This window comes from Ranitomeya variabilis, chromosome 3 (genome assembly GCF_051348905.1).
Source record: "Ranitomeya variabilis isolate aRanVar5 chromosome 3, aRanVar5.hap1, whole genome shotgun sequence".
Lineage (NCBI taxonomy): Eukaryota > Metazoa > Chordata > Amphibia > Anura > Dendrobatidae > Ranitomeya > Ranitomeya variabilis.
In genome coordinates, this window is record NC_135234.1 from 4,353,154 (window position 1) to 4,380,309 (window position 27,156).

The 27,156-nt window shown below is 48.3% G+C and overlaps 1 protein-coding gene across 2 annotated transcripts; it reads left to right on the forward strand.

Moving 5' to 3' along the window:
* Nucleotides 1–788: 788 nt before the first annotated feature.
* SLC22A15 (solute carrier family 22 member 15) lies at nt 789–20,089 on the forward strand. 2 transcript variants are annotated; one of them, XM_077293560.1, is made up of 13 exons: nt 789–989; nt 9,509–9,628; nt 9,691–9,843; nt 9,914–10,046; nt 13,522–13,686; nt 13,941–14,070; nt 16,332–16,544; nt 17,980–18,120; nt 18,199–18,284; nt 18,705–18,819; nt 19,178–19,250; nt 19,432–19,623; nt 19,953–20,089. In XM_077293560.1, exons 2-13 carry the CDS (start codon nt 9,542–9,544, stop codon nt 20,001–20,003), a joined length of 1,539 nt encoding a protein of 512 aa, XP_077149675.1. In that variant the 5' UTR covers nt 789–989; nt 9,509–9,541; the 3' UTR covers nt 20,004–20,089. The 2 variants fall into 2 exon arrangements, with proteins under 2 accessions (XP_077149675.1, XP_077149674.1); XM_077293559.1 differs by lacking the exon at nt 789–989 and having other exon boundaries at nt 9,373–9,628.
* Nucleotides 20,090–27,156: the final 7,067 nt, after the last annotated feature.

The following is a 27,156-nucleotide window of genomic DNA, read 5'->3' on the forward strand; positions in this document are numbered from 1 at the left end:
CGAGTGACAGCCCCCACAACATGCAGCCTCACGAGTGACAGCCCCCACAACATGCAGCCTCACGAGTGACAGCCCCCACAACATGCAGCCTCACGAGTGACAGCCCCCACAACATGCAGCCTCACGAGTGACAGCCCCCACAACATGCAGCCTCACGAGTGACAGCCCCCACAACATGCAGCCTCACGAGAGTAACGTTTACCCACTTGCCGACACAGCCACACGAGATAAATAAATGTAAAGAAACCCAGCTTCTTGGAAATTGCTAAATTTATTGGAAAATAGATAAAAAATGAAAACGTGCTAAATTGTAGAGACAGTATAGACACTGGTTTCAGATGCACACGGCCTCGTTTGTTTGATGTCTCTGAAATTTAGCCCATTCACCTTATAGCAAACATATGTATGATCCCCCAATTCCCCACAGCCCCTCATCACCCACCACAGCCCCCACAGCCCCTCATCACCCACCACAGCCCCTCATCACCCACCACAGCCCCTCATCACCCACCACAGCCCCTCATCACCCACCACAGCCCCTCATCACCCACCACAGCCCCTCATCACCCACCACAGCCCCTCATCACCCTCATCACCCACCACAGCCCCTCATCACCCACCACAGCCCCTCATCACCCACCACAGCCCCTCATCACCCACCACAGCCCCTCATCACCCACCACAGCCCCTCATCACCCACCACAGCCCCTCATCACCCTCATCACCCACCACAGCCCCTCATCACCCCCCCATTCCCACCACAGCCCCTCATCATCTTGACTACGCAGATCCTCCCAGGTAACACCGCGCAGATCCGAGCCTCACACCGAGCCCTCCCTCCCACTTGTGCACGCTCCGTGGTGCGGCTCCTCAGGACAGAGCTACTTCCTGCTCTCCGGTCTTCACTGGCCTGGAGCCCCGCCCCTTCCGGTGACGTCATCACCTCAACAAATCAACTTCGATCTAGTCACTACTAAGAGGAGAAACAGGTAATAACTCCAGTACCGGGTATATACTGTATACTGACCTGTAATATCCCTATAATAACTCCAGTACCGGGTATATACTGTATACTGACCTGTAATATCCCTATAATACTCCCAGTACTGGGTATATACTGTATACTGACCTGTACTATCCCTATAATACTCCCAGTACCGGGTATATAGTGTATACTGACCTGTACTATCCCTATAATACTCCCAGTACCGGGTATATACTGTATACTGACCTGTAATATCCCTATAATACTCCCAGTACCGGGTATATACTGTATACTGACCTGTAATATCCCTATAATACTCCAGTACCGGGTATATAGTGTATACTGACCTGTACTATCCCTATAATACTCCCAGTACCGGGTATATACTGTATACTGACCTGTACTATCCCTATAATACTCCAGTACCGGGTATATACTGTATACTGACCTGTACTATCCCTATAATACTCCAGTACCGGGTATATAGTGTATACTGACCTGTAATATCCCTATAATACTCCAGTACCGGGTATATACCGTATACTGACCTGTACTATCCCTATAATACTCCAGTACCGGGTATATACTGTATACTGACCTGTAATATCCCTATAATAACTCCAGTACCGGGTATATACTGTATACTGACCTGTACTATCCCTATAATACTCCCAGTACTGGGTATATACTGTATACTGACCTGTACTATCCCTATAATACTCCCAGTACCGGGTATATAGTGTATACTGACCTGTACTATCCCTATAATACTCCCAGTACCGGGTATATACTGTATACTGACCTGTAATATCCCTATAATACTCCCAGTACCGGGTATATACTGTATACTGACCTGTAATATCCCTATAATACTCCAGTACCGGGTATATAGTGTATACTGACCTGTACTATCCCTATAATACTCCCAGTACCGGGTATATACTGTATACTGACCTGTACTATCCCTATAATACTCCAGTACCGGGTATATACTGTATACTGACCTGTACTATCCCTATAATACTCCAGTACCGGGTATATAGTGTATACTGACCTGTAATATCCCTATAATACTCCAGTACCGGGTATATACCGTATACTGACCTGTACTATCCCTATAATACTCCAGTACCGGGTATATAGTGTATACTGACCTGTAATATCCCTATAATACTCCCAGTACTGGGTATATACTGTATACTGACCTGTACTATCCCTATAATACTCCCAGTACCGGGTATATACTGTATACTGACCTGTAATATCCCTATAATACTCCCAGTACCGGGTATATACTGTATACTGACCTGTACTATCCCTATAATACTCCAGTACCGGGTATATACTGTATACTGACCTGTAATATCCCTATAATACTCCAGTACCGGGTATATAGTGTATACTGACCTGTACTATCCCTATAATACTCCCAGTACCGGGTATATACTGTATACTGACCTGTAATATCCCTATAATACTCCCAGTACCGGGTATATACTGTATACTGACCTGTAATATCCCTATAATACTCCAGTACCGGGTATATAGTGTATACTGACCTGTACTATCCCTATAATACTCCAGTACCGGGTATATAGTGTATACTGACCTGTAATATCCCTATAATACTCCAGTACCGGGTATATAGTGTATACTGACCTGTAATATCCCTATAATACTCCCAGTACCGGGTATATAGTGTATACTGACCTGTACTATCCCTGTAATACTCCCAGTACCGGGTATATACTGTATACTGACCTGTAATATCCCTATAATACTCCCAGTACCGGGTATATACTGTATACTGACCTGTAATATCCCTATAATACTCCAGTACCGGGTATATAGTGTATACTGACCTGTACTATCCCTATAATACTCCAGTACCGGGTATATAGTGTATACTGACCTGTAATATCCCTATAATACTCCAGTACCGGGTATATAGTGTATACTGACCTGTAATATCCCTATAATACTCCCAGTACCGGGTATATAGTGTATACTGACCTGTACTATCCCTGTAATACTCCCAGTACCGGGTATATACTGTATACTGACCTGTAATATCCCTATAATACTCCCAGTACCGGGTATATAGTGTATACTGACCTGTACTATCCCTATAATACTCCAGTACCGGGTATATAGTGTATACTGACCTGTAATATCCCTATAATACTCCAGTACCGGGTATATAGTGTATACTGACCTGTAATATCCCTATAATACTCCCAGTACCGGGTATATAGTGTATACTGACCTGTACTATCCCTATAATACTCCCAGTACCGGGTATATAGTGTATACTGACCTGTAGTATCCCTATAATACTCCCAGTACCGGGTATATACTGTATACTGACCTGTAATATCCCTATAATACTCCAGTACCGGGTATATAGTGTATACTGACCTGTAATATCCCTATAATACTCCAGTACCGGGTATATACTGTATACTGACCTGTAATATCCCTATAATACTCCCAGTACCGGGTATATACCGTATACTGACATGTACTATCCCTATAATACTCCAGTACCGGGTATATAGTGTATACTGACCTGTACTATCCCTATAATACTCCCAGTACCGGGTATATAGTGTATACTGACCTGTAATATCCCTATAATACTCCCAGTACCGGGTATATACTGTATACTGACCTGTAATATCCCTATAATACTCCCAGTACCGGGTATATACTGTATACTGACCTGTAATATCCCTATAATACTCCCAGTACCGGGTATATAGTGTATACTGACCTGTAATATCCCTATAATACTCCCAGTACCGGGTATATAGTGTATACTGACCTGTAATATCCCTATAATACTCCCAGTACCGGGTATATACTGTATACTGACCTGTAATATCCCTATAATACTCCAGTACCGGGTATATAGTGTATACTGACCTGTAATGTCCCTATAATACTCCCAGTACCGGGTATATACTGTATACTGACCTGTAATATCCCTATAATACTCCAGTACCGGGTATATACTGTATACTGACCTGTAATGTCCCTATAATACTCCCAGTACCGGGTATATACTGTATACTGACCTGTAATATCCCTATAATACTCCCAGTACCGGGTATATAGTGTATACTGACCTGTAATATCCCTATAATACTCCAGTACCGGGTATATAGTGTATACTGACCTGTAATGTCCCTATAATACTCCCAGTACCGGGTATATACTGTATACTGACCTGTAATATCCCTATAATACTCCCAGTACCGGGTATATACTGTATACTGACCTGTAATATCCCTATAATACTCCAGTACCGGGTATATAGTGTATACTGACCTGTAATATCCCTATAATACTCCAGTACCGGGTATATAGTGTATACTGACCTGTAATATCCCTATAATACTCCCAGTACCGGGTATATAGTGTATACTGACCTGTAATATCCCTATAATACTCCAGTACCGGGTATATAGTGTATACTGACCTGTAATATCCCTATAATACTCCCAGTACCGGGTATATACTGTATACTGACCTGTACTATCCCTATAATACTCCAGTACCGGGTATATAGTGTATACTGACCTGTAATATCCCTATAATACTCCCAGTACCGGGTATATACTCTATACTGACCTGTAATATCCCTATAATACTCCCAGTACCGGGTATATAGTGTATACTGACCTGTAATATCCCTATAATACTCCCAGTACCGGGTATATAGTGTATACTGACCTGTAATATCCCTATAATACTCCCAGTACCGGGTATATAGTGTATACTGACCTGTAATATCCCTATAATACTCCCAGTACCGGGTATATAGTGTATACTGACCTGTAATATCCCTATAATACTCCCAGTACCGGGTATATACTGTATACTGACCTGTAATATCCCTATAATACTCCAGTACCGGGTATATAGTGTATACTGACCTGTAATGTCCCTATAATACTCCCAGTACCGGGTATATACTGTATACTGACCTGTAATATCCCTATAATACTCCAGTACCGGGTATATAGTGTATACTGACCTGTAATGTCCCTATAATACTCCCAGTACCGGGTATATACTGTATACTGACCTGTAATATCCCTATAATACTCCCAGTACCGGGTATATACTGTATACTGACCTGTAATATCCCTATAATACTCCAGTACCGGGTATATAGTGTATACTGACCTGTAATATCCCTATAATACTCCAGTACCGGGTATATAGTGTATACTGACCTGTAATATCCCTATAATACTCCCAGTACCGGGTATATAGTGTATACTGACCTGTAATATCCCTATAATACTCCAGTACCGGGTATATAGTGTATACTGACCTGTAATATCCCTATAATACTCCCAGTACCGGGTATATACTGTATACTGACCTGTACTATCCCTATAATACTCCAGTACCGGGTATATAGTGTATACTGACCTGTAATATCCCTATAATACTCCCAGTACCGGGTATATACTCTATACTGACCTGTAATATCCCTATAATACTCCCAGTACCGGGTATATAGTGTATACTGACCTGTAATATCCCTATAATACTCCCAGTACCGGGTATATAGTGTATACTGACCTGTAATATCCCTATAATACTCCCAGTACCGGGTATATAGTGTATACTGACCTGTAATATCCCTATAATACTCCCAGTACCGGGTATATAGTGTATACTGACCTGTAATATCCCTATAATACTCCCAGTACCGGGTATATACTGTATACTGACCTGTAATATCCCTATAATACTCCAGTACCGGGTATATAGTGTATACTGACCTGTAATGTCCCTATAATACTCCCAGTACCGGGTATATACTGTATACTGACCTGTAATATCCCTATAATACTCCAGTACCGGGTATATACTGTATACTGACCTGTAATGTCCCTATAATACTCCCAGTACCGGGTATATACTGTATACTGACCTGTAATATCCCTATAATACTCCCAGTACCGGGTATATAGTGTATACTGACCTGTAATATCCCTATAATACTCCAGTACCGGGTATATAGTGTATACTGACCTGTAATGTCCCTATAATACTCCCAGTACCGGGTATATACTGTATACTGACCTGTAATATCCCTATAATACTCCCAGTACCGGGTATATACTGTATACTGACCTGTAATATCCCTATAATACTCCAGTACCGGGTATATAGTGTATACTGACCTGTAATATCCCTATAATACTCCAGTACCGGGTATATAGTGTATACTGACCTGTAATATCCCTATAATACTCCCAGTACCGGGTATATACTGTATACTGACCTGTAATATCCCTATAATACTCCAGTACCGGGTATATAGTGTATACTGACCTGTAATATCCCTATAATACTCCAGTACCGGGTATATACTGTATACTGACCTGTAATATCCCTATAATACTCCCAGTACCGGGTATATACTGTATACTGACCTGTAATATCCCTATAATACTCCAGTACCGGGTATATAGTGTATACTGACCTGTAATATCCCTATAATACTCCAGTACCGGGTATATAGTGTATACTGACCTGTAATATCCCTATAATACTCCCAGTACCGGGTATATAGTGTATACTGACCTGTAATATCCCTATAATACTCCAGTACCGGGTATATAGTGTATACTGACCTGTAATATCCCTATAATACTCCCAGTACCAGGTATATAGTGTATACTGACCTGTAATATCCCTATAATACTCCCAGTACCGGGTATATAGTGTATACTGACCTGTAATATCCCTATAATACTCCTAGTACCGGGTATATACTGTATACTGACCTGTAATATCCCTGTAATACTCCCAGTACTGGGTATATACTGTATACTGACCTGTAATATCCCTATAATACTCCAGTACCGGGTGTATACTGACCTGTAATATCCCTATAATACTCCAGTACCGGGTATATACTGTATACTGACCTGTAATATCCCTATAATACTCCAGTACCGGGTATATAGTGTATACTGACCTGTAATATCCCTATAATACTCCAGTACCGGGTATATACTGTATACTGACCTGTAATATCCCTATAATACTCCAGTACCGGGTATATACTGTATACTGACCTGTAATATCCCTATAATACTCCAGTACCGGGTATATACTGTAATATCCCTATAATACTCCAGTATCGGGTATATACTGTATACTGACCTGTAATATCCCTATAATACTCCCAGTACCGGGTGTATACTGGCCTGTAATATCCCTATAATACTCCCAGTACCGGGTATATACTGTATACTGACCTGTAATATCCCTATAATACTCCAGTACCGGGTATATACTGTATACTGACCTGTAATATCCCTATAATACTCCCAGTACCGGGTATATACTGTATACTGACCTGTAATCTATATATATAATTGTCTAAGGGTTTTTCTGTCTGTCTGTCTGTCTGTCTGTCCCGTTTATTCATTCGCTGATTGGTCGAGGCCGCCTGGGCCTCGACCAATCAGGGACGGGCACAGTATCGACATAGAAATCCCGCGTCTCTGATTGGTCGAGGCCGCTAGGCCTCGACCAATCAGCGACGGGCACAGCATGGCTATGATGATGTCATAATGGAAATCCCGCGTCTCTGATTGGTCGAGGCCACCAGGCCTTGACCAATCAGCGACGGGCACAGTATCGACGTAGATGTCATAATGGTTGCCATGGCGACGATGATGTCATAAAGGTTGCCTCGACCAATCAGCGACGGGCACAGTCGGAATCATCATTGTCCATATACTACGGGGACATGCATATTCTAGAATACCCGATGCGTTAGAATCGGGCCACAGTCTAGTATCCCTATAATACTCCAGTACCGGGTATATAGTGTATACTGACCTGTAATATCCCTATAATACTCCCAGTACCGGGTATATACTGTATACTGACCTGTAATATCCCTATAATACTCCAGTACCGGGTATATACTGTATACTGGCCTGTAATATCCCTATAATACTCCCAGTACCGGGTATATACTGTATACTGGCCTGTAATATCCCTATAATACTCCCAGTACCGGGTATATACTGTATACTGGTCTGTAATATCCCTATAATACTCCAGTACCGGGTATATACTGTATACTGGTCTGTAATATCCCTATAATACTCCAGTACCGGGTATATACTGTATACTGGTCTGTAATATCCCTATAATACTCCAGTACCGGGTATATACTGTATACTGGTCTGTAATATCCCTATAATACTCCAGTACCGGGTATATACTGTATACTGACCTGTAATATCCCTATAATACTCCAGTACCGGGTATATACTGTATACTGATCTGTAATATCCCTATAATACTCCAGTACCGGGTATATACTGTAATATCCCTATAATACTCCAGTACCGGGTATATACTGTATACTGACCTGTAATATCCCTATAATACTCCCAGTACCGGGTATATACTGTATACTGGCCTGTAATATCCCTATAATACTCCCAGTACCGGGTATATACTGTATACTGACCTGTAATATCCCTATAATACTCCCAGTACCGGGTATATACTGTATACTGACCTGTAATATCCCCATAATACTCCAGTACCGGGTATATACTGTATACTGACCTGTAATATCCCTATAATACTCCAGTACCGGGTATATAGTGTATACTGACCTGTAATATCCCTATAATACTCCCAGTACCGGGTATATACTGTATACTGACCTGTAATATCCCTATAATACTCCAGTACCGGGTATATACTGTATACTGACCTGTAATATCCCTATAATACTCCAGTACCGGGTATATACTGTATACTGACCTGTAATATCCCTATAATACTCCAGTACCGGGTATATACTGTATACTGACCTGTAATATCCCTATAATTCTCCCAGTACCGGGTATATACTGTATACTGACCTGTAATATCCCTATAATACTCCAGTACCGGGTATATACTGTATACTGACCTGTAATGTTCCTATAATACTCCCAGTACCGGGTATATACTGTATACTGACCTGTAATATCCCTATAATACTCCCAGTACCGGGTATATACTGTATACTGACCTGTAATGTTCCTATAATACTCCCAGTACCGGGTATATTCTGTATACTGACCTGTAATATCCCTATAATACTCCAGTACCGGGTATATACTGTATACTGGCCTGTAATATCCCTATAATACTGCAGTACCGGGTATATACTGTATACTGACCTGTAATATCCCTATAATACTCCAGTACCGGGTATATACTGTATACTGACCTGTAATATCCCTATAATACTCCAGTACCGGGTATATACTGTATACTGACTTGTAATATCCCTATAATACTCCAGTACCAGGTATATACCCTCAAAGTCTGGCTCCTCCCGTGGGTGTGTAGCTCCTGTATATAATGTCCGGTGGGTGTGTAGCTCCTGTATATAATGTCCGGTGGGTGTGTAGCTCCTGTATATAATATTCGGTGGGTGTACAGCTCGTGTATGTAATGTCCGGTGGTTCTCCACAGTTGTCCTGGGCGGTGGGCGATTCTCGGGCAGACATGGAGGTGGAGGCGGCGCTGGCGTTGGTGGGGGAGATGGGCATCTATCAGATCTTCCTTTGCTTCCTGCTGGCCGTGGTATTACAGGTGAGCTGGTCATTATATAGGTTATTACATTATGCCCCTCTCACCTCCGTGTCCTGTCCCAGCTTTATACCGCCACAGAGGTGGTGCTGATCGCCATCCTTGGAGTCACCCCTCCATATCACCGGGTGGATGACCCCCCGTCCCTGGGGAAGAACGACAGCCATGGGCATGGACACTTGCTCTTCGAGGGTAACTTCACATCCATCAGCTCCGAGGTGAGAGAACGTCCTGATGATGTAACCCTAGTGCTGGAGGTCGCCCGCTTCACTGTCCTTTCCTCCACAGTGGTCACTGGTGGGCACACAGGCCTACAAGGTCAGCGCCGCCAGCTCCGTCTTCTTTGGAGGTGTCCTTGTCGGAGTCGTCTCATTTGGCCACTTATCCGATCGGTTTGGTAGGAAGCGGGTGTATGTGACGGGTAAGCAATGCTGTTACATGCAATGCGTGGAAGATTGGGGCGAGTGTGATGGATGAGAGCTGCTCCTCATCTCTATCTGACTGTAAAGGAAGTTAGTGGACAACCTCCGCGCTGCCGACAGACTGGAGACGTAGATCCCAGCATGGTACAGTGAGGCTTTGGTTCATTTCAACGCAAAGTGAATAACTTCTTCAGGAAAAGCCACATGTACATGTAGGGAGGTGCAGCACTGCAGAGAGGACGGGTGCATGTGGATGATCATGTGGATTTTCCTGAAGAAGTTATACACTTTGCGTTGAAACAAACCATCACCTTTCTGTACAATACTGGGATGTACGTCTTAATTCTGTCGGCAGCGCGTAGTTTGTCCACTAACTCCCTTTACAAGACTGATGGTCGCTTCCTGACCCGTGGATCCGATGCAGCTGATTTTCTACATTAGATGCGTTTTTTAAAATATTGAACAGGTGAGTTTAATATGAGTGTAAAGCGTACTGTATTTCTCGGATAAGACCCGATTTGTTCTGATCTCTCCTACAGCTTCTTGGTAACCTCATCTCTTTATATCACCCTACCCGTCCTCTCCACGGTGCCGCATCGCCCTACATCTCCTCCTCATCTGTCTGCCACCTACCCGTCCTCTCCACAGTGCTGCACCACCCTACATCTCCTGTTCATCCCTCTACCAACCTACCCGTCCTCTTTGTAGTGCTGCATCGCCCTACATCTCCTCCTCATCTGTCTGCCACCTACCCGTCCTCTCCACAGTGCTGCATCGCCCTACATCTCCTGTTCATCCCTCTACCAACCTACCCGTCCTCTGTAGTGCTGCATCGCCCTACATCTCCTCCTCATCTGTCTACCACCTACCTGTCCTCTCCACACTGCTGCACCACCCTACATCTCCTGTTCATCCCTCTACCAACCTACCTGTCCTCTGTAGTGCTGCATCGCTCTACATCTCCTCATCTGTTTACCACCTACCCGTCCTCTCTGTAGTGCTGCACCGCCCTACATCTCTTCCTCATCTCTTTATATCACCCTACCCATCCTCTCCACAGTGCTGCACCGCCCTACAACTCCTCATCTCTACCACCCTACCTGTCCTCTCTACAGTGCTGCATCGCCCTACATCTCCTTCTCATCTACCACCTACCTGTCCTCTCTGTAGTGCTGCACAGCCCTACATCTCCTCCTTATCTCTGTCTACCACCCTTCCCGTCCTCTCCACAGTGCTGTACCGCCGTACATGTTCTCCTCATCTGTCTACTACCTACCCATCCTCTCCACAGTGCTGCACCACCCTAAACCTCCTCCTCATTGGGCTACAACCCTACCCGTCCTCTCCATAGTGTTGCACCGCCCTACATCTCATCTGTCTACCACCCTACCCATCCTCTCCACAGTGCTGCACCACCCTACATCTCCTCCATATCTCTGACTACCACCCTACCATCCTCCCCACAGTGCTGCACCACCCTACATCTCCTGTTCATCCCTCTACCAACCTACCCGTCCTCTTTGTAGTGCTGCATCGCCCTACATCTCCTCCTCATCTGTCTGCCACCTACCCGTCCTCTCCACAGTGCTGCATCGCCCTACATCTCATCTGTCTACCACCCTACCCATCCTCTCCACAGTGCTGCACCACCCTACATCTCCTCCATATCTCTGACTACCACCCTACCATCCTCCCCACAGTGCTGCACCGCCCTACTTCTCCTCATCTGTCTACCACCCTATCCATCCTCTCCACAGTGCTGCACTGCCCTACGTCTCATCTGTCTACCACCATACCCATTCTCCCCACAGTGCTGCACCACCCTACATCTCATCTGTCTACCACCCTACCCATCCTCTCCGCAGTCCTGCACCACCCTACATCTCCTCATCTGTCTACCACCATACCCATTCTCCCCACAGTACTGCACCACCCTACATCTCCTCTTATCTCTGTCTACCACCCTACCCATCCTCCCCACAGTGCTGCAAACAGGTAATTAAAGGGGATCCTCTAATGGACAGTAGATGCAGTCCCATCCCCAGCTTACCTATGAATGCAGAACGTGACAGTTATTACCAGAAGTGCAAGCCTGTCACCTCCAGCATCAGCTTTGAACTGATCCGCAAGCAGATTACTTGAAAATCCTTTGTCCTCTTTTTAGAGACTATTGAATTGAATGGCATAGACATAACAGATATGAAAGTTATATTTTCGGAGTCATGGTGATCGTAATGCATTGTCTTGCTTCATTGGGTGCTGACTAGAACATCTTGAAATTAAATATCGGAGAGATGGATGATGCTATCCATGCCATATTACCTATCTATATAAAGGTTAAATTATTATGATAGAATTCTTGAGATTCCCACATTGTAGGATATGCTAAGACTGATCCACATTGTATGGTTTTCTGAAGAACAGCCCTTTTGTGAGTCACCGGAGGGGGAGGTATGTGGGTGTAATTAGTGTTATTAAAAGCAAATGCCAAATTATAATCTTTAGTCGGTTCTGGAAGATACTGTACAGCTTACTGTAGTTCTGTCCGTTACCCCCAAAAACGAAGAGCTCCCCATCATAACATCCTGAGCCAACCTTGCGACATCTTTGAATATTTTTATAAACACTGCATACCTTTTTGTATTAAATGTAAAATTGAATAGCTTTGCTCCTCTTGCTCTGTAAACCGCACCCCTGAAGCCATACGCTAGCTGTAAGGAGTGTCCAATTGGCCCATATAAACGATTGGTGGGGGCAGTTAATGGTCCTTTTTTTTTCTTTCTTTTTTTTTTATTATGGAGCTGGCGTTGACTGTAACAGAGGTGTGTGTTGCTCAAAAAAATAAAGGGAACACAAATCCCACATCCTAGATATCACTGAATGAAATATTCCAGTTGTAAATCTGTATTCATTACATAGTGGAATGTGTTGAGAACAATAAAACCTAAAAATGATCAATGTAAATCACAACTAATATCCCACGGAGGTCTGGAATTGGAATGATGCTTAAAATCAAATTGGAAAATGAAGTTACAGGCCGATCCAACTTCAGTGGAAATGCCTCAAGACAAGGAAATGATGCTCGGTAGTGTATGTGGCCTCCATGTGCCTGTATGACCTCCCTACAACGCCTGGGCATGCTCCTGATGAGCGGCAGATGGTCTCCTGAGGGATCTCCTACCAGACTTGGACTAAAGCATTCGGCCAACTCCTGGACAGTCTGTGATGCAATGTGACGTTGGTGGATGGAGCGAGACATGATGTCCCAGATGTGATCAATCGGATTCAGGTCTGGGGAACGGGCCAGTCCATAGCTTCAATGCCTTCATTTTGGAGGAACTATTCTGCTGTTACATCATGTCTTCTCCTCCAGGGCTGCACTCACTATTCTGCTGTGCTGTCTGTCCTCCTGGCCCTCAGGGGGACATGTGGCGTACCGGTATTTGTAGTGGGGTTATGTGGCTTCTCTTGCAGGTCTGGCGTTGGACGTTGTCTTCTCTCTGCTGAACGCTTCGTCGCCCTCCTTCATCATTTTCCTCTCGACTCGCTTCATCGTGGGTATAATGAACGGCGGGATGTCGCTGGTCGCCTTCGTGCTGCTCAATGAATGTATTGGCGCCACCTACTGGGCCTTGGCAGGTAATGTCACATGACCTTGTGTATCCTGTACCCGAGCCTCGTGTATCTGATGTGTGTATCCTGTACCCGAGCCTCGTGTATCTGATGTCTGTATCCTGTACCCGAGCCTCCTGTATCTGATGTCTGTAGCCTAGCCTTGTGTATCTGATGTCTGTATCCTGTACCCGATCTTCGTGTATCTGAGCCCCCTTGTAGACTGTGAATCCGCAGGGCTGCCATGTCCTGACCTCTTTCCCTGCTCCCACTTTCTCCAGGATCTCTGTCCAGTCTGTGTTTTGCGCTGGGCATTGCGCAGTTTGCACTGATCGGATACTTTGTGCGCTGGTGGCGGATCCTGGCACTGGTGGTGAATGTACAAGGCGCGGCCATCTTCCTGCTGTCCCTGTGAGTACTGTCTGCTTGCTGTGTAGTCGGTCTGTGCACACTCCGCTCTTAGTTGCTGTTTATCTCTTGTTTGGTCCTTTCATGGTGTTGCTGTGTTTTACGGCTTGGTGTGGGGTTAGTCTGTTCCTGGCATGGTTGTGTGCGTTGCACGCTCGGTGTGGGGTTGGTTTGTTCCTGGCATGGTTGTGTGCGCTGCTCACTCTGTGTGGGGTTGGTCTGTTCCTGGTGTGGTTGTGTGCGCTGCTCGCTCTGTGTGGGGTTGGTTTGTTCATGGTGTCACTGTGTGCACTGCACGCTCGGTGTGGGGTTGGATTGTTCCTGGCGTGGTTGTGTGCGCTGCACGCTCGGTGTGGGGTTGGATTGTTCCTGGCGTGGTTGTGTGCGCTGCACGCTTGGTGTGGGGTTGGTTTGTTCCTGGCGTGGTTGTGTGCGCTGCACGCTCGGTGTGGGGTTGGTTTGTTCCTGGCGTGGGTGTGTGCGCTGCACGCTCGATGTGGGGTTGGTTTGTTCCTGGCATGGTTGTGTGCGCTGCACGCTCGATGTGGGGTTGGTCTGTTCCTGGTGTGGTTGTGTGCGCTGCTCGCTCTGTGTGGGGTTGGTTTGTTCATGGTGTCACTGTGTGCACTGCTCGCTCGGTGTGGGGTTGGTCTGTTCCTGGCGTGGTTGTGTGCGCTGCACGCTCGGTGTGGGGTTGGTTTGTTCCTGGTGTGGGTGTGTGCGCTGCACGCTCGGTGTGGGGTTGGATTGTTCCTGGCGTGGGTGTGTGCGCTGCACGCTCGGTGTGGAGTTGGATTGTTCCTGGCGTGGTTGTGTGCGCTGCTCACTCTGTGTGGGGTTGGTCTGTTCCTGGTGTGGGTGTGTGCGCTGCACGCTCGGTGTGGGGTTGGTTTGTGTTGTGAATTTACCTTTTGGCTCCCTCTAGTGGCTACTAGTGATTTGACTCTGGGTATGTCATTCATCCCTTGTATGCTCACCTGGGTCGTTAGGTCAGGGGTGTTGCTATATAAGCTCCCTGGACCTTCAGTTCAATGCCTGGCAACGTTGATATCAGAGCTAATCTGTAGTGCTCTTGTCTACTGATCCTGGTTCCTGCTAGATTAAGCTAAGTCTGCTTTCTTGCTTTTTTGCTATTTGTTTTTGTTTGCATTTTTGTCCAGCTTGTACATAATCTGTATCCTATCCTTGCTGGAAGCTCTGGGGTGGCTGGTGTTCTCCCCCCGGGCCGTTAGACGGTTCGGGGGTTCTTGAATCTCCAGTGTGGATTTTTGTTAGGGTTTTCGTTGACCATATAAGTTATCTTACTACATTCTGCTATTAGTAAGTGGGCCTCTCTTTGCTAAACCTAGTTCATCTCTGTGTTTGTTATTTCCTCTTACCTCACCGTTATTATTTGTGGGGGGCTTGTATCCTGCTTTTGGGGTCTATTCTCTGGAGGCAAGAGAGGTCTTTGTTTTCCTCTTCTAGGGGTAGTTAGTCCTCCGGCTGGCGCGAGACATCTAGCGACCAACGTAGGCATGTTCCCCGGCTACTTCTAGTGTTGGCGTTAGGAGTAGATATACGGTCAACCCAGTTACCACTGCCCTATGAGCTGGATTTTTGTACTTCGCAGACTTGCTGATATCTCTGAGACCCTCGCCATTGGGGTCATAACAGGTTTGTTCCTGGTGTGGGTGTGTGCGCTGCATGCTCGGTGTGGGGTTGGTCTGTTCCTGGCATGGTTGTGTGCGCTGCACGCTCGGTGTGGGGTTGGTTTGTTCATGGTGTCACTGTGTGCACTGCACGCTCGGTGTGGGGTTGGATTGTTCCTGGCGTGGTTGTGTGCGCTGCACGCTCGGTGTGGGGTTGGTCTGTTCCTGGCATGGTTGTGTGCGCTGCACGCTCGGTGTGGGGTTGGTTTGTTCCTGGTGTGGTTGTGTGCGCTGCACGCTCGGTGTGGGGTTGGTTTGTTCCTGGTGTGGTTGTGTGCGCTGCTCACTCTGTGTGGGGTGGGGTTGGTTTGTTCCTGGCGTGGTTGTGTGCGCTGCACGCTCGGTGTGGGGTTGGTTTGTTCATGGTGTCACTGTGTGCACTGCACGCTCAGTGTGGGGTTGGTCTGTTCCTGGCATGGTTGTGTGCGCTGCACGCTCGGTGTGGGGTTGGTTTGTTCATGGTGTCACTGTGTGCACTGCACGCTCGGTGTGGGGTTGGTCTGTTCCTGGCGTGGTTGTGTGCGCTGCACGCTCGGTGTGGGGTTGGTTTGATCATGTTGTTGCTGTGGGTAGGTGGATCCCGGAGTCTCCACGCTGGCTGTACGCTCAAGGCCACCTCCATAAAGCTCAGGATGCGCTGCTCTACCTGGGACGCTGGAATTGCTCCAAGCCCAAGCCGTTTTCACTGACCCCCCGACAGAAGGAGTCTGCCCCACAGGGTAACATTGTCAGCATCTGTCGCAATGCGGTGCTGCGCCGCCGTACGCTGCTCATGATGTGGGCGTGGTAAGTTCTGCGGTGTATGAGGAGGGATGTTTGTTGCGGGAGTTCTGAGTGGGTGGGGGAGAGTGTGGACCGTGGTGCTGGAGCTCTGCGGAGGGGAGGTCTGTAGCGGAAGCAGTGAAGATGTGGTCTGTAGCAGGAGGTCTGTAGTGGGGGCTGTGTGAGGGTAGCTCTATTGCAGTAGCAGTGAGGATATGGTCTGTAGCGGGGCTCTGGGGGGGTGAGCTCTGTAGTGGGGGAGGTCTGTAGCAGGAGCTTTTCGGGGGGGATGTCTGTAGCTGGGCTTTGTGGGGGTAGCTCTGTAGCGGGGATGTCTGTAGCGGGGGCTGTGTGGGGGTAGCTCTGTAGCCTGGAGGTCTGTATTGGAGGCTCTGTGGGGAACCTGTAGCGGGGGGCTCTGTGGAGGGGAGGTCTCTAGTGGGGGCTATATCGGGGGAGCTCTGTAGCTTGGAGGCCTATAGCGGCGGCTCTGCGGGGGGATCTCTGTGGAGGGGAGGTCTGTAGCCCGGAGGCCTATAGCGGGGGCTGTGTGGGGGTAGCTCTGTGGAGGGGAAATCTGTAGTGGGGGTAGCTCTGTAGTCCGGAGGTCTATAGCGGGGGCTCCTCTGTGGAGGGGAGATCTGTAGTGGGAGGAGCTCTGTAGCGGGGGCTGTGTGGGGGTAGCTCTGTAGCCCGGAGGTCTGTTGTGGGGGCTCTGCTGGGGTGATCTGTAGCGGGGGCTGTGTGGAGGGGAGCTCTGTAGTTGGGGTAGCTTTGTAGCCCGGAGGTCTGTAGCGGGGCTCTGCGGGGGGAGCTCTGTAGCGGGGGCTGTGTGGGGGTATCTCTGTAGCCCGGAGGCTTATAGCGGGGGTCTCTGTAGCCCGGAGGTCTGAAGCGGGGCTCTGTGTGGGGGGGGGGGGGGGGGGGGGTGGGCTCTGTAGTTGGGGACTGTGTTGGGGTAGCTCTGTAGCCCGGAGGTCTATTGTGGGGGCTCTGCGGGGGTGATCTGTAGCGGGGGCTGTGTGGAGGGGAGCTCTGTAGCAGGGGCTGTATGGGGGTAGCTCTGTAGCCCGGAGGTCTGTTGTGGGGGCTCTGCTGGGGTGATCTGTAGCGGGGGCTGTGTGGAGGGGAGCTCTGTAGTTGGGGTAGCTTTGTAGCCCGGAGGTCTGTAGCGGGGCTCTGCGGGGCGAGCTCTGTAGCGGGGGCTGTGTGGGGGTATCTCTGTAGCTCGGAGGCTTATAGCGGGGGGGCTCCGTAGCCCGGAGGTCTGTAGCGGGGCTCTGTGTGGGGTTCTCTGTAGTTGGGGACTGTGTTGGGGTAGCTCTGTAGCCCGGAGGTCTATTGTGGGGGCTCTGCGGGGGTGATCTGTAGCGGGGGCCGTGTGGAGGGGAGCTCTGTAGCAGGGGCTGTATGGGGGTAGCTCTGTAGCGGCCCCCTCCACATAACTGCCGTGTGTCAGGTTTGTCTGCAGCCTGGTGTATTACGGACTGACCCTCGGCACCGGAGACCTGGGAGGAAACGTTTACTTTAATCTTGCGCTGTCTGGCCTCGCCGAGGTGCCGGCGTATCCACTGTGCATGTATCTGATCAATCACAGGAGGTGGGTGCTGAGTGCTGGGAACCAGTGGCGGGTGCAGGGTGGGGTGAAGCCCCTATAACGTCACTTTATGTCTTGCAGTTTTGGTCGGAGAAGATCTCTCTGTGGCTTTTTGAGTCTTGCTGGAGCCGCGTGTCTAATCATTATGGCCGTACCCAAGCCAAAAGGTACAAGGTCCTGCACCGCGTAGTGCCCCCTGCATCACTGTGCAGAGATATTTATGGCTGTATGTACCCCCTGTTCACCAGGGATCTGGTCGTTGTATATCCCCCTGATCACCAGGGATCGGTCGCTGTATATACCGCTGATCACAAGGGATCAGGCACTGTATATACCACTGATCACCAGGGAATGGGCACTGTGTGTACCGCTGATCACCAGGGTTCGGTCACTGTATATTTCCCTGATCACCAGGGATCGGTCGTTGTAGATCTCCCTGATCACCAGGGATCGGCCGCTGTATAGCCCCGATTACCATTTATTTGTCTCTGTATGTACCGCTGATCACTATGGATCGGGCACTGTATGTACCGCTGATCACCAATGACTGACCGCTGTACACACTCTGTCCCGTTTTCTGTCTGCAGACCCGCTGCGCTGGGTGAACAGCCGGACATTGTCTCTGCTGGGGAAGCTTTGTATCAGTGCCGCCTTCAACATCGTGTATATCTACACCTCAGAGCTTTATCCCACCACGGTCAGGTATGGCCCCGCCCCGCTTGGGCCCAGCTCCGCCATGGTAAGGTCGGGTTAGGTAGGGCCCCCCTTCACCCCTGCCACAGTCTAGTTAGTTAGGGCCCCTCGTCAGTCTGGTCAGGTGGGGCCTCCCCACCCCAACCACCACATTCTGGTCAGGTAGGGCCCTCCTCCACCCCCACCACAGTCAGGTCTGGTGGGGCCCCTACTCCCCTGCCACGGTCTGGTCAGGTAAGCTCCTCCCTCCTCTGTCAGTCTGGGTCAGGTAGGGCCCACCCCCGCCACAGTCTGGGTCAGGTAGGGCCCCACTCCTGGGAGATTATGGGACGTTTGTTCCAGATGTGTGACGTCTTCTTGTTTCCAGGAGTCAGGGAATGGGCGTCTGCTCCATGTTCTCTCGAGTTGGTGGAATCATCGCTCCGTTTGTTCCAGGCCTGGTACGTCCGTCACTTCTTATGTATTCTGTCCTGACCCCTGTACAGAGGGGCTGTGCTGGACACTGAGCCCACAGACCCCACACTGTAAATTATAACAGACCTCCTATCCCTCCCTTTAGTGTATTCAGGCCTCTGGGGCTCTTGGCTGTCAGCCGCTGAGTGTTCAGATCTTTCTCCACAGCGCTCGGTCCAGTGGTCTCTCCCGTACGTGGTGTTTGGTCTCTCGGGGGTCAGCGCCGGCCTCCTCAGCCTCCTACTACCGGAGACGTTGAACTGTCTGCTGCCGGAGACGCTGTGTGACCTGCAGATGTCCACGTACCGCCGCCTGGCCGTGGAGGAGGAGTCATGTCTGCTGAGCGAGGATGCCGCACAGGTCAGAGGATCATGGGTAACAATCACCGCAGGCCCCGCCCCAGGGTGGAGCTCAGTGATAATCTGTGTCCCAGTGTAGCATGTGGCGGCTGCCATGACAGGGTGCAGACGGTACATCCCATCATGCTCTGCTATTACCTATCATGGGGGGGTTGGGCCATTTGGATCACACATGGGGGGGGGGGAGGGGGAGTTGGATTCAACCCTGATTCCGGGTATGGGGGGAGTTTCTGAGTAAAAGGGCATGGCTCCATGGTAGTTTGACATGTGATGGGCGGGGGTCTCAAGGGGCCTCCACACACTGCTCTGATTTCTTCATTGTCTCTCCAGGGTGAGGCGGGGGCCGCTGCCATCTCCAGTGAAGAAGAAGAAGAACTCTGAGCACAAGGGTCCAGACGAAATGAAGAACTCTTGACAGTATGCCACCAGACCCGGGAAGGAAGAACTCGGGCTGCAAGCCACCGGACGCAGGGAGGAAGCACTGTGGCTACACGCCACCAGACTCGGGGAGGAAGCTCTGTGGCGGCAGGCCAACGGACCCGGGGGGGAAGAACTCTGGCTGCAGGCCAACGGACCCGGGGGGGAAGAACTCTGGCTGCAGGCCAACGGACCCGGGGAGGAAGAACTCTGGCTGCAGGCCAACAGACCTGGGGAGGAAGAACTCGGACTGCAGGCCAACGGACCTGGGGAGGAAGAACTCGGACTGCAGGCCAACGGACTCTGGGAGGAAGCTCTGTGGCGGCAGGCCACTGGACCCGGGGAGGAAGAACTCGGGCTGCAGGCCAACGAACCCAGAGAGGAAGAACTCTGGCTTCAGGCCAACGGACTCTGGGAGGAAGCATTGTGGCTGCAGGCCAACGGACCCGGGGAGGAAGAACTCGGACTGCAGGCCAACGGACTCTGGGAGGAAGCTCTGTGGCGGCAGGCCACTGGACCCGGGGAGGAAGAACTCTGGCTGCAGGCCAACGGACTCTGGGAGGAAGCATTGTGGCTGCAGGCCACTGGACCTGGAGAGGAAGAACTCTGGTCTCATGCTGCCGGACCCTTGGAGGGAGAACTCTGGCCACCCGCCACCTGACCCCATAATATTCCAGCAGAATGAAGCTAGTGACAGTGGGGTCCCCCAGATGCCTGTGCCTTCGCACTTCATGGCGGCTGCCGGCTTGCCTGTGTCGGGGTGCACTTTGCCCGCAGTGTAGCCTGTGGGGTGTGCGAGGCGCTGCTGCTCCTACAGGTGTCATGGGGCCGGACAAGAAGGACTTTTACTATTTGTTTTATGTGGACTCCTCTGTAGTTTTTTCCCATATAAAGTGCTGATGTGAAACATGTGGAGTGTCTGTGGGGGCTGCTGTACTGGTAATCCATATCACCGGGGGCCGGGAGTGACCCACATACCAGGGAATGACAGGGATGAGAGGAGGCTCACACGAAGTGCTGGGGGAGGCTGAAAACGCCGCTCCCTTCCTGACGGAGGATGTCTCCTCTTCTCCATGGTCACGACTGCAGTGTATAGTCCACGTCTGTGAGTTATGGACAGTCCTGTGTCCAAAGCAGCGCTCTGCCCTCCATAAATGTCAGTGTGATTCACACCTTTTAGTGGATGACTGTGGTCGCCTCCAGTCCATGGTGGTCGGCCCCTCGCCTGTCATTCCCTCTACACCAGGAGTCCGTGTCAAAAAGCAGCAAAATCTGATGCGAGTGTGAATTCTGTAGCTATTGGGCTATGACAATGAGGCTCTTCACAAACAACACAGCAATGCGCCAAATTCATGGGGAATAAATGTGGCGTGTGACACCCCGGGACATTATGGATCCAAACCTGGTCTGGACACCAGAACAGTGCGGACGAGGCCGGTGTCAGGCGTCATGTTGGGGGGCAGGAGGCGATTTGGTATCTTCTGGCGCTGCCGTTTTCTGTAGAGAAGCCAGATGTTCGCAGCCCGTCGCAGCCTCTGAGGACCCACCAGCCATGTGTGATTATGTACCCGGCGCTTATCGGGAGGAGGATCAGCGTGATGGTGCTCACACCCGGAGGACCCCCGTAGAGCTCGGTTTTCAGCAGCTATTGTGACTATTTTTTGTTGTCTTTGTTGAATCTTTTAGGCGTCTGTCTGTTGTAACTTTTTGCCATTTTTGGGGTGAGAGGTGGGGAAAAAACCAGCAATCCTGTCAATGTTTTTTGAGATTAGGTCCCAATTCCCCCAGAACGCGTTTTGTGCTCCAATCTTAATGAAGAGTGCACTGGAGGGACCCATTAATTAATATTAATTAATGGACTAATCAGAGAATTTGGCGCATTTTTCAACTGGCGTCTGCCACTAAGGATTGTGACGCCAGTCAGAAGCTGGGGTTCATCTCTGCAGCGACTTAAGCCCCTCTTCAGTAGATGACATTGACTGTGAAGAAATAGAAGGAAAACAAGTAGGGGAAAAGTGTATTTAAATGTTTGGCTGCCATGATGCACAGAGCACCTGTGCTTGGTTTGGACAGTCATTCTCTGCTGATAAAGTCCCTTTGATGAGCACTGAATAAATCCCAGGTTAGGATCTTGGGAATATAAATGAGGAACAATCTATTCTTAAAGGGGTTGACCACTACTGGACATCCTCCAGCTTAGGCTACTTTCACACTTCCGTCGGGCCGATGTACCGAAGGATGTTGTGCTTTAGCACAACATGGGCAGCGGATGCAGTTTCACAACGCATCCGCTGCCCATTGTGATGAGCGGGGAGGAGGGGGTGGAGTTTCGGCCGCGCATGTGCTGTCTGAAATGGCGGATCCGACGGACAAAAAAAAAGTTATATTGAATGGGTTTTTTTGTCACGACGGACCGCTAAAACACGACACATCCGTTGCGCGACGTGTGGCCATCCGTCGCAATCTGTTGTCCATTAAAGTGTATGGCAAAAAAACGGATCCTGCGGGCACATTTGCAGGATCCTTTTTTTGCCATAACGACGGATTGCGACAGAGGCAAAAAGACGGAAGCGTGAAAGTAGCGTTAGTCACTTCAGGACTCCATATAGCAGAACAGCCCATCCTCGCGTCTGGCAGCAGCACCATTGGTCACGGTTCGTGACATGATTGTTCACGCCGGTGACGGCAGCCGCTCTTCAGCCGCTGCCGTTACTATTTGGTCCTAGCAGGCGTCTGACCCAACGGGATATTGAGGAGCTGCAGCCAAAAAGCAGCCGCTGATGGGCTGCACTCAGCAGGTACCACAAGTCATGTCACTGTCAGGAGCAGTGGCGCTGTAGAAGGTGAGTAAGGACTGGTTTTATTTTATACGGGGCCTTGAATTGATGAAGACTGGGATGTCCAGTAGTGGTCAGACCCGAAAGGGACTGTCACAGGGTCCTACTCCGGTACCACTCAATCAACAGAGCGAGAGATGAGTGAACAGTCCCGAGGACCTTTATTACATGCAAACCGAAAAGTGCATGCAACAATCCACCACACAGGATAAAATAGTCCAGGAACACAGATACAGTCCAGTAATGGGTAAAATGCCCCGGGAGATTAGTCTCAATCCTCCGCTTACAGCTGGAGATGGCAGTGCGGCCCCTGGTACTTCTCCGTATCGGCTCCTCGAGCAGTCTCTCTGGGGTGCTTGCCGTAGCCTCAGCATCCCACACAGGAGTTATCTTGTCTCTCTCCTCAAAGATAGAAATGTCCACTTTATACCCACATTTGTGTTTTAGGTCATTCTCCCAAGGGTTTATAAGGGGATACAACTGTATGTTCTGTAGCAGAAAATATCTAAAGGCGGAGAAAGCAATAGGGTTTTTCTGGATGCTTATAGTGAAGGACACCAGGAAGGAGTCTTTGGAAGTATTAGGTTGCGGGGTCTGTTATTTAAAATAGGTCGGTCCCTGATATCCTTAAGATAAGTGTCCTAATCAGTCAGTGTCCATCATATTTATGTCCGTCACATATAGTCCTGCATCCGTAACAGAGAGCTTCACTGTCGTCAAGTTTAAGGGAAGACAGTTATCAGACTTACTAGTAAGACAGGACCGTACTGTACAACATTTCGACACGTATTCTGCTTGTCATTCTAGTAAGGAGGCTTCTACCCTTGTCCGTCTTTTCTCAGGCTACAGTAGGTTCACAGGCCCAGTCTTCCCCAGTGTTCCACCCCACCATACTCCAGGAATCACAATCAGACCCATAGCCAGGTGGTGACACATACATACTTTTGGGTGTCTCCCCGCTACCACTCCCCCTAGGGCAGGTGACCATGTTACACCGGTCAAATTTATAACTGACTGCAGGGTCTGAGATATTAAACTAGAAAGTGTTAACTCTCTCCCCATTCTTCAAATCAAAAAGAATAAAGCACAGTGGGTGCATCCACATCATTTGGTGGCTTTCTTGGGCTCAGCTGTCCTCTAGCAGTGTGAGGTGTGGATCTAGTTGGGCTTTCCCTCCAGCTTTATGGCCATCTCAGTTGTCAGCAGAACTTAAAAGGGCCCATCACATCGAGGCTTAAGGGGTCTTCTGATGTGTCGTTTGACCACCGCCCAGTCACCGTGATGCAGGGGATGGCTCCCTTCCATAAGAATCTGCATCTGGAAAAGAGTAGTATATGCTAGAGCATATGTGTGATGCTAGCCACTTCTCATGGCCAGGCCGTGAGTCAGAATAGTCAAGGTGTCAAAGGTCAGAAGCCAGGAGAGTGTGTCATAATCAAGGAAGAGACAAAAGCACGGTCAGGTAATGTTCCGAGGTTAGAATACCATGAAGTCAACGAATCAGAGCAGAAGGGGTTAAACAGACGGATGGTCAGAACAAAGTCCAAGGTCAGGCAACAAAAGATCAAGCCTACAGAGCTCATGGTACAAGGAGCAAAAACCTCCCAAGATGAATGTACATCTGGCTGAGGTCTGGGAGAACCAGCTCAGTTAAATAGCATGGCAATCACCTGGATTAATGAACACCTGTAGACAGCCAACGCCTCCCAGTCTCAGATTGGATAGTTGAGCTGTCAATCAATACACTGACAGCTTCAGCACGTCCCTGTACCAGATTGGACGGCTGCGCTGTCAGTATTTTCATCCAAGACACACTGAGGGGTGGAACCGTGACAGTACCCTCTCTTCTAGGAGGAGGGGAGCGCCAGACCCCCAGGCTTCCCAAAAATTTTACATGGAAGGTCCTGACTAACCGATCAGATGGATGAGGTCCTGGAGGGGAATTACGGCCCCTCCGAGAATCCACAACCCTCTGAACTTGTAGATTGTGAGCCTTCGCGGGCAGGGTCCTCTCTCCTCCTGTACCAGTTATGACTTGTATTGTTTAACCCCTTTACCCCCAAGGGTGGTTTGCACGTTATGGACCGGGCCAATTTTTACAATTCTGACCACTGTCCCTTTATGAGGTTACAACTCTGGAACGCTTCAACGGATCCCGCTGATTCTGACAGTCTTTTCTCGTGACACATTGTACTTCATGTTAGTGGTAAAATGTCTTTGATATTACCTGCGTTTATTTGTGAAAAAAATGGAAATTTGGCGAAAATTTTGAAAATGTCGCAATTTTCCAACTTTGAATTTTTATGCAATTAAATCACAGAGATATGTCACACAAAATACTTAATAAGTAACATTTCCCACATGTCTACTTTACATCAGCACAATTTTTTGGATTTAAAAAAAATTTTTCTTAGGGAGTTATAAGGGTTAAATGTTGACCAGCAATTTCTCATTTTTACAACACCATTTTTTTTTTTTTAGGGACCACATCCCATTTGAAGTCACTTTGAGGGGTCTATATGATAGAAAATACCCAAGTGTGACACCATTCTATAAACTGCACCCCTCAAGGTGCTCAAAACCACATTCAAGAAGTTTATTAACCCTTCAGGTGTTTCACAGGAATTTTTGGAATGTTTAAATAAAAATGAACATTTAACTTTTTTTCACAAAATATTTACTTCAGCTACAATTTGTTTTATTTTACCAAGGGGAACAGGAGAAAATGGACCCCAAAAATTGTTGTGCAATTTGTTCTGAGTACGCTGATACCCCATATGTGGGGGTAAACCACTGTTTGGGCGCATGACAGAGCTCAGAAGGGAAGGGGCGCCGTTTGACTTTTCAATGCAAAATTGATAGGAATTAAGATGGGACGCCATGTTGCGTTTGGAGAGCCCCTGATGTGCCTAAACATTGAAACCCCCCACAAGTGACACCATTTTGGAAAGTAGACCCCCTAAGGAACTCATCTAGATGTGTTGTGAGAGCTTTGAACCCCCAAGTGTTTCACTACAGTTTATAACGCAGAGCCGTGAAAATAAAAATTCTTTTTTTTTTCCACAAAAATTATTTTTTTAGCCCCCAGTTTTGTATTTTTCCAAGGGTAACAGTTGAAATTGGACCCCAAAAGTTGTTGTCCAATTTGTCCTGAGTATGCAGATACCCCATATGTGGGGGGAACCACCGTTTGAGCGCATGGCAGAGCTCGGAAGGGAAGGAGCGTCATTTGGAATGCAGACTTAGACGGAATGGTCTGCAGGCGTCACGTTGCATTTGCAGAGCCCCTAATATACCTAAACAGTAGAAACCCCCCCCACAAGTGACCCCATATTGGAAACTAGACCCCCAAAGGAACTTATCTAGATGTGTTGTGAGAACTTTGAACCCCCAAGTGTTTCACTACAGTTTATAACACAGAGCCGTGAAAATAAAAAAAAAATTTTTTTTTAGCCCCCAGTTTTGTATTTTCCCAAGGGTAACAGGAGAAATTGGACCCCAAAAGTTGTTGCCCAATTTGTCCTGAGTACGCTGATACCCCGTATGTTGGGGTAAACCCCTGTTTGGGCGCATGGCAGAGCTCGGAAGGGAAGGAGCATTGTTTTACTTCAACGCAGAATTGGCTGGAATTGAGATCGGATGCCATGTCACGTTTGGAGAGCCCCTGATGTGCCTAAACAGTGGAAACTCCCCAATTATAACTGAAACCCTAATCCAAACACACCCCTAACCCTGATCCCAAAGGTAACCCTAACCACACCCCTAGCCCTGACACACCCGTAATCCCAACCGTAAATGTAATCCAAACCCTAACTTTAGCCCCAACTCTAACCCTAGCCCTAACCCTAGCCCTAACCCTAACCCTAATGGGAAAATGGAAATAAAATAAATTTTTTTAATTTTTCGCTAACTAAGGGGGTGATGAAGGGGGGTTTGATTTACTTTTATAGCGGGTTTTTTAGCGGATTTTTATGATTGGCAGCTGTCACACACTGAAAGACGCTTTTTATTGCAAAAAATATTTTGACCAAAAACCAGCTATTCATGAATTTCTTTTGGGGGAGGCGTTTATACCGTTCCACGTTTGGTAAAATGGATAAAGCAGTTTTATTCTTCGGGTCAGTACGATTACAGTGATACCTCATTTATATTATTTTTTTATGTTTTGGTGCTTTTATACGATAAAAACTATTTTATTGAAAAAATTATTTTTGCATCGCTTTATTCTCAGGACTATAACTTTTTTATTTTTTTGCTGATGATGCTGTATGGCAGCTCGT